This window comes from Vicia villosa, linkage group LG4, assembly GCF_029867415.1.
Source record: "Vicia villosa cultivar HV-30 ecotype Madison, WI linkage group LG4, Vvil1.0, whole genome shotgun sequence".
Lineage (NCBI taxonomy): Eukaryota > Viridiplantae > Streptophyta > Magnoliopsida > Fabales > Fabaceae > Vicia > Vicia villosa.
Genome location: NC_081183.1, coordinates 194,435,043 through 194,448,178, shown reverse-complemented (window position 1 = coordinate 194,448,178; position 13,136 = coordinate 194,435,043). Strand labels below are relative to the sequence as shown.

At 31.0% G+C, this 13,136-nt stretch overlaps 2 protein-coding genes across 2 annotated transcripts; one reads left to right on the top strand and one right to left on the bottom strand.

Annotated features, from left to right (window-relative positions):
• The first annotated feature begins 6,442 nt into the window (after positions 1 to 6,442).
• LOC131596604 (sugar transporter ERD6-like 6) lies at positions 6,443 to 10,759 on the top strand. The gene is made up of 18 exons (XM_058869322.1): positions 6,443 to 6,707; positions 6,811 to 6,873; positions 7,091 to 7,180; positions 7,303 to 7,362; positions 7,539 to 7,604; positions 7,699 to 7,764; positions 7,853 to 7,928; positions 8,013 to 8,077; positions 8,167 to 8,259; positions 8,388 to 8,468; positions 8,548 to 8,632; positions 8,859 to 8,905; positions 9,002 to 9,064; positions 9,156 to 9,215; positions 9,400 to 9,465; positions 9,555 to 9,614; positions 9,729 to 9,843; positions 9,922 to 10,759. Exons 1-18 carry the CDS (start codon positions 6,516 to 6,518, stop codon positions 10,032 to 10,034), a joined length of 1,461 nt encoding a protein of 486 aa, XP_058725305.1. The 5' UTR covers positions 6,443 to 6,515; the 3' UTR covers positions 10,035 to 10,759.
• LOC131596603 (3-ketoacyl-CoA synthase 4-like) lies at positions 10,497 to 12,293 on the bottom strand. The gene has a single exon (XM_058869321.1). It carries the CDS (start codon positions 12,219 to 12,221, stop codon positions 10,683 to 10,685), a length of 1,539 nt encoding a protein of 512 aa, XP_058725304.1. The 5' UTR covers positions 12,222 to 12,293; the 3' UTR covers positions 10,497 to 10,682.
• Between the last annotated feature and the right edge of the window lie 843 nt (positions 12,294 to 13,136).

The following is a 13,136-nucleotide window of genomic DNA, read 5'->3' as shown; positions in this document are numbered from 1 at the left end:
TATCCAAAATGATGCTATTTTATTCTACCATAAATCAGCACCAATACAAGAAAATGAGAGATGAAATGAGGAGACGTTACCTCAAATTGAAACTTTCTATGCTCTCTTTGCTATGATAAACCAATTGAAACATCGTTTGGAGACGAAAAATGGATTGTAAATGGTTGAAGTTTTTGAGAGGGTTTTGGTTATGGAGGAAAAGAAAAGAATGAAATTGTAACACCCCATACATTACTGACTAGTATATTATGCATGAAACGTTAAAAATTGATGTTGAGTACATACAAAAGCTATAGATATAGAAAGATCCATATTGAGTACAATATGAAATTCTACTAGGAATAACAAAACATGTGTCTTCAATGGATCTGCACAGCGGAAGATGAGATCTGACGAGGTCTCTGAGCCATCACCACTTCCAAGTCTTCAGACCAAACCTGCTACTGACCAAACGCTACTAAACTGCACCTGAAAAAATATAAGTTGATTGGGGGTGAGATTACTAAATCTCAGTGAGTCCTCCTATCCTATGGGTCCACTCGGGTCTACAGGGTACATGCATCAAAATCGAATCCACCATTGATCCGGGGTTTATCCTCACAGCCGGTACAAGTACGGAGCAAATAATCAATTCGTCCACCATTGGACTCATAATGCAATTATACAATTATATAAGCAACCAAGTATGAAAACCCGCATCCATATACGGGGAATCCAGAAACGCGTTAACGTCTCGACTAGGTTATAAAACACACCCTCGATGAATCACGCCCATGCCTATTGTCAAGAGACTTGTTCAAGCACACCGCAAGATGATTAGACGGGTTCGCACAAGCCTAAATGGCCGCGAGATGATCTTAGACTAATTGGCGTCATTGTCCCATTAACCATCTTCACGCACATGTGTTAACGCTGAGTACAATATGCCATCTTGACACACTGGGTCCATCGGGCGAAAGCCTAGTGATGTAGCCTACATGGCACCACTAGAGATGGTTTACCTGTTATGTGTAGGCCTACTTGGCCGCATAACGCCACCATACCGAGCACATAAGTGTGTTAATGCCAAGTGAGTAAAAAGCCCCGTACGGCACTCACGAGCACACTGCAACGGTAGCTCAGGTGTGAGCCTAAGATCACACGATCGGGGCTGTCCCATTGATCACAAAGCCCGGGACATAACGCAACCTAGCCCCTGGCCTATTTCGATTCAAGCATACACACATATCAATCGCCAAATCACACAAGCACACAAATCCCAATTGTTTAATCGAAACAACGGGCATCAACAATGTGTTCATGTCTCATCACAATATAGCATTCACATTTCAGCATAACATAGCAATTAAGTGTAAGGAAGTTAATTCAGTCTAACTGTACATAATTTACATATTCTCCATAGTCGCACTTAACTGAAGGCATGTCAGATATATCGAAAAACGTTATTTGGACATCAAGGCTAATTTTCCTAGATATTACACCTCGTTAGCTTTCTAACGGTATATGGTACGCGTCAAACGGATACACGAAATGGGAGTTATGAATTTCCAAAAGTTGCTGATTTTTCCCTCTGCGCTCAGGATAACCGGTTACTCTGAAGCCAGTAACCGGTTACTGGCATGAAAAATGCCCAGCAACGCAAATTTTATACAGGGTAACCGGTTACCCAGAATCCAGTAACCGATTACTCTGAAGCATAATCGATTTTTCTGTATTCTAAGAGTTCTAAACCTGTCCCAAATGCCCTATAATTGATCCCCTGCATCCTCAATACAGTCCCAACGAATTTTATATCATACACATATTCAGAATCATCAACATGCAAGGATTAAGGCAGATCAAACATGTTTAGCATCATTAGTTCATAAATTAATTCACAATCCCTAAACACCAATTAAAATCCCTACATGCAAAACCCCAAGGTTTCTAACTAAGGACTCACCTTGACCAAAAGGAGGTTAGGACATCATCCATGCATCCATAGAACTCCCACCATGGCCAAAGTTTCACCTCCATCAACAACAAATCCGTAACCCCTTTTCTCCAATTTTCAGCATGAACATCCAAGTTTCAAACTCACTTTTCTCCTTCAATATAGAAGCTATAAACATGAACCAATATACTAAATTGAAGGGAATTTTGTGTAGAATCCATAAATGCAAGAATTACCTAAATCAGAGCTTCAAGTAAAACGGTATGGCTTGTTGAATGAAGACTGTCCATGGAATTCGTGTAAAACTTTCAGCTTCAGACCCCTAACTTCAAACTTGATTATCTCCCTCCTCAAGGACATGCAAGAAGTGAACCATATATGTAGATTGTAGAGAATTTCGTTAGCTTTCCGAAAAGTCCTAATTCGTCTCAATCGGAGTTACGAGCAGAGAGATGTTACCTTTTTAGTGGGAGCTGCACCATTGTTGCGAAAATGAAACTTGAACCATTTCTTTCTCCTTTCTCTCTCTTGCTTCTAACCGTTCTCTTCTCAAAATTCTGGTTTTGAAATAAGTAATGTCTCTACCAACAATCTTAGGTCCATGCATTTAGAGGTTAATGTCTCATTTGCCCTCTAACTAAGTCATCATATTCACCAAATTGCCATTTTGTTGGTTTCTAACTAATCCACTTACTTTCTTAATAGTCCCTCTTAGATTAATATAGAATAATTCTATTTATGCATTCCAATAACCAATTAGCCGATTTAGGATAATTACCGATGTCGGAGGGTCGGGGTATTACAGAAATAGTGGTAGTGGTAACATTGCAACAACCTTGTATAGCAAGGGCATTTTCGGATATGCATATCTGAAAACACATCTGACATTTTAAATCCAACGTTTAAATAATAAAACGTTGGAAAAATGTGATTTCGGTCTTCGGATATCCATATTAGAAACATCTTAAAAATGTGAAAAAGTGTGTTCGCATATACACTTCCGAAGAGTATTTTGAGGTTTTTAGAGTTATTTTTCACCATATATAGATAGCTTAAGAAATTCCCTAATTTTATTGATTTGAACTTTTAGATTATGGGCCTATAGTCTCCCGATGTTAAATGGACATGAGAGTTTCTTTGATCATTACCGGACATCTTTCCTGAACTTTATTGTGCCTAGATTATTTTCATATGTTCATTTTATTTTTTCGAGTCTGCACACGCCTACATTTTCTCGTTTTTGGTTCATTCTGGCTATTTTTTTATTCTAAAAATTAACAGCAAGACTTGGTTCATTCTGGCTATTTTTTTATTCTAAAAATTAACAGCAAGACTAATTTGAATTGAGATGGATCTGAAAATTCCTTCACATTCCAATTTGAATTAAATTCAAGTTTCTCACCAATTGTTTGGTAACTTTTCCTTTCATAAATCAACCTTTATAGTTTCGGTGTTGTCATAAGTTTCGTTTGCCTCTGCTTGATCTTTTGTGTTACTTTAAATTTGGAAGATGAACATTTGTGTTTTTCTTAGAAAAACACGTTTTTTAAAAGGGTTATTACCATTTTTACCCCCTACCATATAGATAATTTTTGGTTTACCTCCCTGTAAATTTTTTTTTTTTGTAAAAATAACCTTGCCATTAAAAGATTATTTCGTTTTAGACCTTGGCAGGAAAAAACACACTCCAGTTGCTTATGTGTCATCCTATTTGGCTTTTTTCTTTTTGTTTTCTAGTTTTTTAATTGTGCCACATCAGATTAATTGCCACGTCATATTTTATTTTATATTTTATTTATGAAAATGAATAAGTTATATGAGAATGTAATAACAAGCATTGAATTTATATTTAATAATTGAAATTAAAAGATATTTTTTTAAATTTGATTAATAATTTCTCTCACCTCTTAATAATATATGATTTATTAGAGATTACAATTTAATCTTAACACGTTGTGGCTGTGGGTGTCGGTTGCAAATAAAATATTTAATAATAGATCATATATTTAATAAACAAATTGTCAGCATTAGAAAATACAAGATCACAAATTGTCAGCAATAGGTCATAATAACAATACTATGCATTAATAAAAATACATCATCACAAATTGAGTTGACTTAGCCAAATGACAGATCATAGTAAACAAGATGGGTCGCGTGTATTGATAATAATAGTAATAATAATAATAATTTAATATAGTACATCCAAATTTCATAAGATTATTTCACCTCAAGTAAAATTTTTAAGTTTGAATTTAGTTCTGAAAATACAGAAGTGTTAAATTTTTTGAAGGAGGGTTTGCCTTTATATTAAAAAATATTTATAAATTAATTTAAATATTTAAATTAAATTTACAGTTTGTAAGGTTCCCAATTTTTTTATATTTTAAAACTAATTTTACAAATAAATTAATAAATTACATTTTATTTTAAGAATTTAATCCGCTAACAGGTATACACCCTTCAAAATATATCTCATTAAAAAAATCATTTATTTATATATTTTTTAATATACATTTATAGATGAATTTAATAGAAATATCGCTTCATAATTCATTGAAAAATATGTTATTGGTTGATTAGATGATTTTTTTATTCAATTGATGAATTGAATTGAAATTTTTTAAAAGAATTTTTATTTGGATAATGGATAGTTAAATTTGGATAATATTTGTTTTAAAATTTGAATATTCTTAAAATCAAATTTATGTTTAACACTGTAAAGATAATACAAGATAATCACAATTTATAAACTGTATTCAAATTTTTATTCTCAAAATTTTATCTCATTAATTTTAATTTTTAGTTCAAACAATTTTGCTGATATTTTTTGTTAAAAAATTAATGAGATATTCGTTTTTTAACCTATATTTTAAATCTATAAAATTTTACAAGTTATATAAGGTAATTTATCATATTTCACAAAAATTTGTAATTTAAAAAATAGAATAGAGAAAATTAAAACTGTGGATCAAAAGCCAAAAAAATATAACATTTCTATATAAGAAGGAGAATATAATATTTGACTATTAATTTTAATATATAAAATTTAAATGACCTTATAAGTAAATTTACCTTTTTTAATAACAAAAAACAACATATAGTATAATAGGTTTATATATGTATACATATTTTTATATTAAAGTATAATATATATACTATATATTTCTCTCTTTTAATAGTTATTAGACTTAGCCTGAGTCAAAAATTTAAGTTGTAAGACGATATATTAATTTATAAATTTATAGTATACTATATTAATTATTTATTATTTCAAATACATACATACATATATATATATATATATATATATATATATATATATATAATCAACTAAAATGTTTATCTATCTATTTTTATATATAATTAATTAATTATGATATGAATGGTTGTCTTCAATTTTTTGTGATGATATTTTAGTGTTAAAATAAAAACATATAAAATAACTTATTTTTTAAAAAAATTTAGTGAAAATTTTTTTTTTTTATAAACAAAGTGATCATATTAAAGAGTACAATGCTTAACCAGTAGTTTAAAAAAAAGAAAAAAATTCAGAAAGAAAAAGAAACTTATCCAAAACAAAAACAACCAACTAGAAATCACACCGAAATTAATTTGACTATATTTTAATTGAACATGTTTTAGTTTTAAAATTGACTTTTAAATTGAAAACACTCACAATTATCTCAAACATACTCTAAACAATTATTCATATAATATGCTCCTAATAATATATTCATATAAAAATTCTCTTTCAATCATATGATGGACCATACTACTTTAAATAAATATTTTAAACGTAGTATAATAGAAACTAAGTTATAAATATTATGAATTATGTAACCAGAAAAAATATTATGAATTATAAAAAGCAAATTTTAATAAATTTTAATTATTTATATTTATTCTGGATATTTTTATCGATAGTCAGTAAACATTCATTTAAAGAAGAGTAATGCTATTTAGTACGAAGGAATTTGGAAAAGAAATGCAAGAATGAACACATGTCACTATATTATAGGAAAAGTTTTAATTTATTTTTAATTTAATTTCCTTTTTAATAGGAATCATGGGATGGTGATGATAATGAATGGTTGAGATTTATTCTTGCCTTTCTTGTTTTTATGTTTTCTTAACAATTAGCATTTTCCTTTAAAGAAATAGCTATATAAATATCAAAAGAGTTAGAAAAACTTTAAAAAACTTGTAAAATTCAAACTCAATTTTATCTTGTTTATTTTGAGTACACCTAGATTATCAAAAAAGAAAGTCTATCAGAAAATGGATAACGATAAAATAATGAATGTGCAGCCACGTTGATTAATATATGTATTTATATAAAGATTGTGGTAGCTGTAATATATCTTGAATCAACTAGCATATATATTATTATTTTTATTATTATTATTTTGACTGTAATCAACATATATATTATTATTATTAAAATATTAATTGTTTGAACCAATATAATAAGCACATGATGTATGATAATATAACATGTAACACACACTCTTTCTGTATTTTTTTTTTCTTGATAATTTGTGTTAAGAAGTTATCATAGATAGAACAAGAAAAGGAAACAATGAAGCAAGAGAATGAAGAAGGAAGGGATCTGAAGAAGCCATTTTTACACACAGGAAGTTGGTATAAAATTAGTGGAAGAAGAGAATCATCAAGTTTGTTTGGGTCAACTCAAGCAATTCGTGATTCTTCAATTTCTGTCATTGCTTGTGTTCTCATTGTTGCTTTGGGTCCAATTCAGTTTGGTTTTACAGTATGAATTATTTTCATCATTTTATTAATTAATGCACACATTGAAAAAAAAGCTTCATTATTACTGGTATTATTAATGTATGAATTATGAAAATTTATTGCAGGCAGGGTATACATCACCTACTCAATCAGCTATCATCACCGATCTTGGTCTCTCAGTTTCTGAGGTATGAAAATCATGATCATAAAATGTGAAAAATGATGACTTAGACTAATGAATAAGTGAGATGTCGCGGGTTTGATCTGCACCCTAGCATCTGATGTACCAGCACAATTATCACCTGAGCTAATTTAACGGGAAAATGATGACTTAATTTAACCATAAAGTGATGACTTAGTTTCTTGATTCTCATTTGTTTTTGTTATTTTTTATTGGCTATATAGTTTTCTTTGTTTGGTTCATTGTCCAATGTGGGTGCCATGGTTGGAGCAATAGCTAGTGGTCAAATTGCTGAGTATGTTGGGCGCAAAGGGGTAAACCATTTTTCTTTTTTTTTTTTTCTTTTTGTTTGCATTGTATATAAAATTGTGTTTTTCTTTAACTTCATTTTATTATGACTAATGCTAATTACCAAATTCATTGTCTAAATTTGCAGTCTTTGATGATTGCATCCATTCCCAATATTATTGGTTGGTTGTTCATCTCTTTCGCAAAAGTGAGTTTGGATCATTTCAATTTTTCTCAATTTATTCAAGTTCTTATTATCCCGAGAATTTGACAATATAGTGAAAAGAGTTTGACCTTATAATTTCAAATCTTTTCGAAGACAAGTGAATAATGACTATTAGTGTTACTTTAATTAATGGTATAACATGTTTTTCGATTTTTCAGGATTCTTCTTTTCTCTATATGGGAAGATTGTTGGAAGGATTTGGCGTCGGAATAATATCTTACACAGTAAAAATAATTTCAAAATATTTTCACTTTTTGTAGTGTGTGAATAAGTATTTATGAAGACAATAATAATTATTGAGTTTTCAAAATCATATAGGTGCCAATATATATAGCTGAGATATCACCTCAAAATTTAAGGGGAAGTCTGGTTTCAGTAAACCAGGTTGGTTGATATTATTACCATCAAGACTATCTAAGCTTTAATGAACAATTTAGATAATCTTTATTATTTGTTTTTGTTTTCTGCATAGCTTTCTGTCACAATTGGAATTATGCTGGCTTATCTTCTAGGACTTTTTGTTGAATGGAGATTCCTTGCAATTTTAGGTAAATAAACTATACAACATAAACTTGACATAAATGTTATGTCAGAAATTCTACACTAAGAAAATTAAAACCCTACTCTTACAGGAATTATACCTTGTACATTATTAATACCTGGTCTATTCTTCATTCCCGAATCTCCAAGATGGCTAGTAAGTTTTGTGAATTAGTGTTAGTATTTTCAATTTTCATTGAATATGTAATGTCATGATAGAAATTAATTTGAATTTTCTGAAAACAGGCGAAAATGGGCATGACAGAAGAATTTGAACGCTCCTTGCAAGTGCTCAGAGGTTTTGAAACTGATATTTCTGTCGAAGTCAATGAAATAAAGGTGATAATAATTATTCTTTTCATTTTTTTTTTGTATTGCATGCATGTACTATCTATAGTCAGATTTCATGATGTTCAAATTTTTATTGCCATTTAATGTGTATCATCAATGAGAGTAATTTCATTCAGGCTTCTGTTGCATCGGCAAATAGAAGAAACACTGTTCGGATTTCAGAACTCAAGCAAAGACGATATTGGCTTCCTTTAATGGTAACTTATTTTTTTAGAAGCAATAGTCTCAATCAGATCCTAATCAGCTTAAACTAACTCCTACTCGTATATTCTGTAGATTGGAATTGGACTTCTTGTTTTGCAACAGCTTTCAGGGATTAATGCTGTTCTTTTCTATTCCAGTACCATCTTTCAAAATGCTGGTATGTTGTACCAGCTTATAAGTGTTTATGGACTAAATGAGAGAGCTTTTGAAAAAATTTAGATTCATAAGCAAATTGAAACTTGTACTACAAGCTATTGTTTAGAAAACTCATAGTCATTAAGATTCTTGTAATGTTTCTTTTTCTATAAGCGCTTCTTAAAGGAGCTTATATACTATATAGAAAATTATGCTTTATTCTCATCATTTTAATGCATATTAAACAGGAATTAGTTCGAGTGACGTAGCTACATTTGGAGTTGGCGCTGTTCAGGTTAGACTGAAAGGAAACTAAACTTTTAACACTCCAAATTTTTTTCTGTCGATTATTATCAAGCCATAATCTGAATAATATTTACATGTCATTTAGGTTCTTGCAACCATTTTAACTCTGTGGTTGGCAGACAAATCTGGTCGCCGGCTTCTACTTATTGTGAGTCTGAACTTTTTCTATAAATTTTGCATTCATATTATGATTTGTTTGGAGGGTTTTTTAAGAGATTAATCAAAATCTCCTATTACAGGTTTCTTCATCTGCAATGGCTTTGAGTCTTTTGGTTGTTTCAATAGCATTCTACATGAAGGTAATAATAACTTTTTCGTTTGTTATTATATATACATTGCACATTAACTGTATATTACACATGCATTCATGCATAAATGTTCAGAAATTCGTATCACAGATTCACAGGGTTATATATCAGTAAATTCTTCTTTATGTTTTTAGTTTTTTATATGGATAATATATTGTGTTGAATTTGCTCTCAGGAATATGTATCACCAGATTCTGACTTATATGTGACATTGAGCCTCATATCGGTGGCTGGAGTTGTGGTATGTAAATACGAAGTCATTACGCAAATGATATTTTTGATTTGTTTGTTTCCCTAACTTTATTATTATAAACTTTCAATTTCTTTTAGGTCATGGTTATTGCATTCTCTCTGGGATTAGGCGCAATGCCATGGATTATAATGTCTGAGGTACAATACAATCTTCAATAATGATATGCATAATGCATGACAATCCTATATTTTGAACCTTAAAGAACCTTTGTTGTATAATAGTTGATGAGTTAAATACATTTTACATAACAGATTCTACCGATTAATATCAAAGGCCTAGCTGGAAGTTTTGCAACACTTGCCAATTGGTTCTTTTCATGGTTGGTTACTTTAACAGCAAATTTGCTCTTGGATTGGAGTTCTGGAGGTTTGTGTGCATTGCCTATGTTAATTTTCTCTAAATATCTATTTGTTTCTAACCAGAAACTTCCTATGTTTTTATCAGGAACCTTCACAATATACACTGCAGTGTGTGTTTTCACAGCAGGATTTGTTGCCATTTGGGTCCCTGAGACAAAGGGGAAAACTCTTGAAGAAATACAACAGTTTTTCAGATGAAGTTTCCTTTCGAGTAGAACTTCACCTCATGTATACTCACGCGTGCACATTCATATTTTTTCTTCGTCAACTCAATTCATTTTTGTGTTCTTTGGGCTTGTTAAATATGAAAATTACCACAACAGTGTCATTTTTTAATCTAGCATACTTGCATTTTTGTTGTAACTGATTGATTATAAACAGATAAATGAAAGAGAGTGGTTATTATACACAATTAGAGTAGTAGTGGTTTCAGTTCAAGACATTTCAATAAGCATATATCATTACTTGTATTTTAACATTGAAAAGCATAAAAAGAACCTTTAGTTGCTCTTGTGAATTATAACAAGCATCTGTATGCCATTTTCCTCTGGACACCTCTTGTGGCTGCAACATAACCTGAAATGAGAATATGGTCACAGCTACATGTCATGCATGTAAATGCTAATTACAATTCGTTGAAAATTATTTAGATACACAACATGCTTAAAGTATTGTATACACTTTTTATTGAAAGATACAAACACTTGCTTTTTATTGAAAGATACAAACATACTTGCTCGCGAAACCTTAAGTTTGACACTAAACACAAATTGAAAAGCCACGCTCACCAAACACGTTTATTTACTAGATATACAGTATGAAAATAGCATTAAGACTATAACACAACTATGGGAGTAGTTCCACAGGATACTTATCAATGCAATCTTCCCATGGTCCGTTGGGAGAAGGCTTCACATCACGGATCGCCTCCCAAACAGCACTGTTGCACTTGAAACCACTTCCAAATGCAATTTGCCAGACTCGGTTTCCCTTCTTTACCCTCCCTTTAGCTTCAATATACGCCAACTCATACCAAATAGAGCTCGAGGAAGTGTTCCCAAAGCGATGAAGCGTCATCCTAGAAGCCTCCACGTGTACGGGAAGCAACTCAAGATTCTTCTCCAACTCATCGATCACAGCCCTTCCACCAGCATGTATACAGAAATGGTCAAACGCGAGTTTGAAATCTGGTATATAAGGCTTCACAGGGTTATTAGAAAACTTTTTCAAAACCAAATTAGCGAAAATCATAAGTTGCTCACTAATCGGAAGCACCAAAGGACCAAGTGTAGTAATATTTATTTTCAATGCCAAACCAGCAATTTCCATCAAGTCTTTCGACAATGAGACACCAGTTTTCCCCACAGCATCTTCTTCCTGATAAACACATCGAAAGGCCTTATCGTCTGCACCGCAATTCGTCCTCACAACATGCACAAGCTTATACTTAGCCCTCGTTCTATCAAAGGATTTATTCGATAGCAACACAGCCGAACAACCAACTCTAAACAAACAATTAGGTATAAGCATTGATTTGTTATTCCCAAAGTACCAATTCTGAGTGATATTTTCAGTGCTGACAACAACAGCATAAGTATCATTCTTTTGAACCATCAACAGATCTCTTGCAAGATCAGTAGCTATAACACCAGCACTGCAACCCATTCCAGCTAAATTGAAACTCATAATGTTACTTCTCAGTTTATATTTATTCACAATCATTGAAGAAAGTGAAGGTATAGGGTTAAACAAACTACAATTCACAACCAGAATTCCAATTTCTTTCGGATTTAGGTTTGTGTTGATGAAAAGATTATCCAACGCACCAAACATGACAGATTCCGCTTCCTTTCTAGCCGCATAGATTGAAGGACGGGGAGGAATGCAATGCATGGCTTCGGGAACGTATGTTTCATCGCCGAGACCAGATCGGAGAAGAATCTTGCGCTGGAACTCCAAAGAGGAATCGTCAAAGTCGCCGGTGAGATGAGAATGCTGGATGAAGCTGTGGAACGGAGCTTTGAGGTGATCGGCGGGACGGAAACAAGAGAAGTCGATGAGGTAGACGGCGCGTGGGCGCGTGCGGATATGGAAAATGAAAGCAAAGACTGTGAAACCGAAGAAAGTGAAGATGTGGATGAGATTGTGCTGAAGAAACCCTTGTTGGGTGAGATTTTCTTTTTTGAGGTTTTCTTTTTTGAGTAAGATGATGATGACTAATGGAATTAAAGATAGGGTTATGAGATTTGAGATTAAGTAGGGATAACCTAACTTTAGGTATTTGAGTTTCAAGGTGTGGACAAAATCTGGGGAGAGAATTCTTGCCCTATCGGCGGTGACGGCAGTGCCGTCGTCTTTGTTCATAGTTGCGGTGGTGACTGACATATTTGGAAGAGGTGTTGAAGAATACTGATCACTTTGTTTCGGTGAAGTGAACAATTATGAAGCCGTTAATTAACTGTTCGGTGCAATAGATTCGTGAAGAGAGTATGCCTTTTTATATAGATTCTGCCGCCAAATTAATAATAATAATAATAATAATATTATTATTATTATTTATTTTTTTAAATTAAATAGAAACACTATTTTAAGAATATAATTAAATATATTTGATGATGAATATATATTTATTTTTCTAAAAATTAAATGAATTATCTTTTAAAATTAAATTTTTACATTTTATATGTAATAATGGTATAGATTTAAGAGATCCAACGTAAATTTTCATGTATTTAGCAATAAAAAAACTCACAATTTTAACCATTAAAATAAAGGATTAAAACGCAAAACTTATTAACATTTTTCAATTTTCTATTGATTAAGCTAACAAGTTTTCTATTTAATTATTAAAATAATATTTTTAAAAATCAGACTTATTAACATTTTTTTAAAATAAATAACAAATAATATAATAGAAACATAACTTGTAGAAGAAAAAAAAATGGAAGTGTATAAACATATTTAAATAATATTAATTGTCAATAAATTTAATATTTTATTAATTTTTAATTAATTTTTAATTTTGTTTACTATATTTTATATTTATAGATGAATGCATTTGTATTTTTCAAAAGAAAAAGAATTGATTAGACTCTTTATTTCTTAATTTAATTAAATGTTTTTATGTGCCCTTTGTTAATAATCAGCCATATTTAATTTAGTCTTTTACGTTAAAATTTATCAAATATAAAGTTAACTTAATTGGTATATTCTATCAAAATGAATCATCATGAGTTCATCTTCTTTGAAATGTAAATGTTTTAGATCATTTCTAAACTATTTTTAGGATTCATCACTATT

Bases quoted from the DNA above. Each gene is read 5' to 3' on its own strand.
- LOC131596603 (XM_058869321.1), bottom strand. From the start codon at position 12,221: ATGTCAGTCACCACCGCAACTATGAACAAAGACGACGGCACTGCCGTC.
- LOC131596604 (XM_058869322.1), top strand. From the start codon at position 6,516: ATGAAGCAAGAGAATGAAGAAGGAAGGGATCTGAAGAAGCCATTTTTA. The intron at 6,874-7,090 runs GTATGAAAATCA...TTGGCTATATAG, and splicing joins TTGGTCTCTCAGTTTCTGAG to TTTTCTTTGTTTGGTTCATT. The intron at 9,844-9,921 runs GTTTGTGTGCAT...TGTTTTTATCAG, and splicing joins CTTGGATTGGAGTTCTGGAG to GAACCTTCACAATATACACT.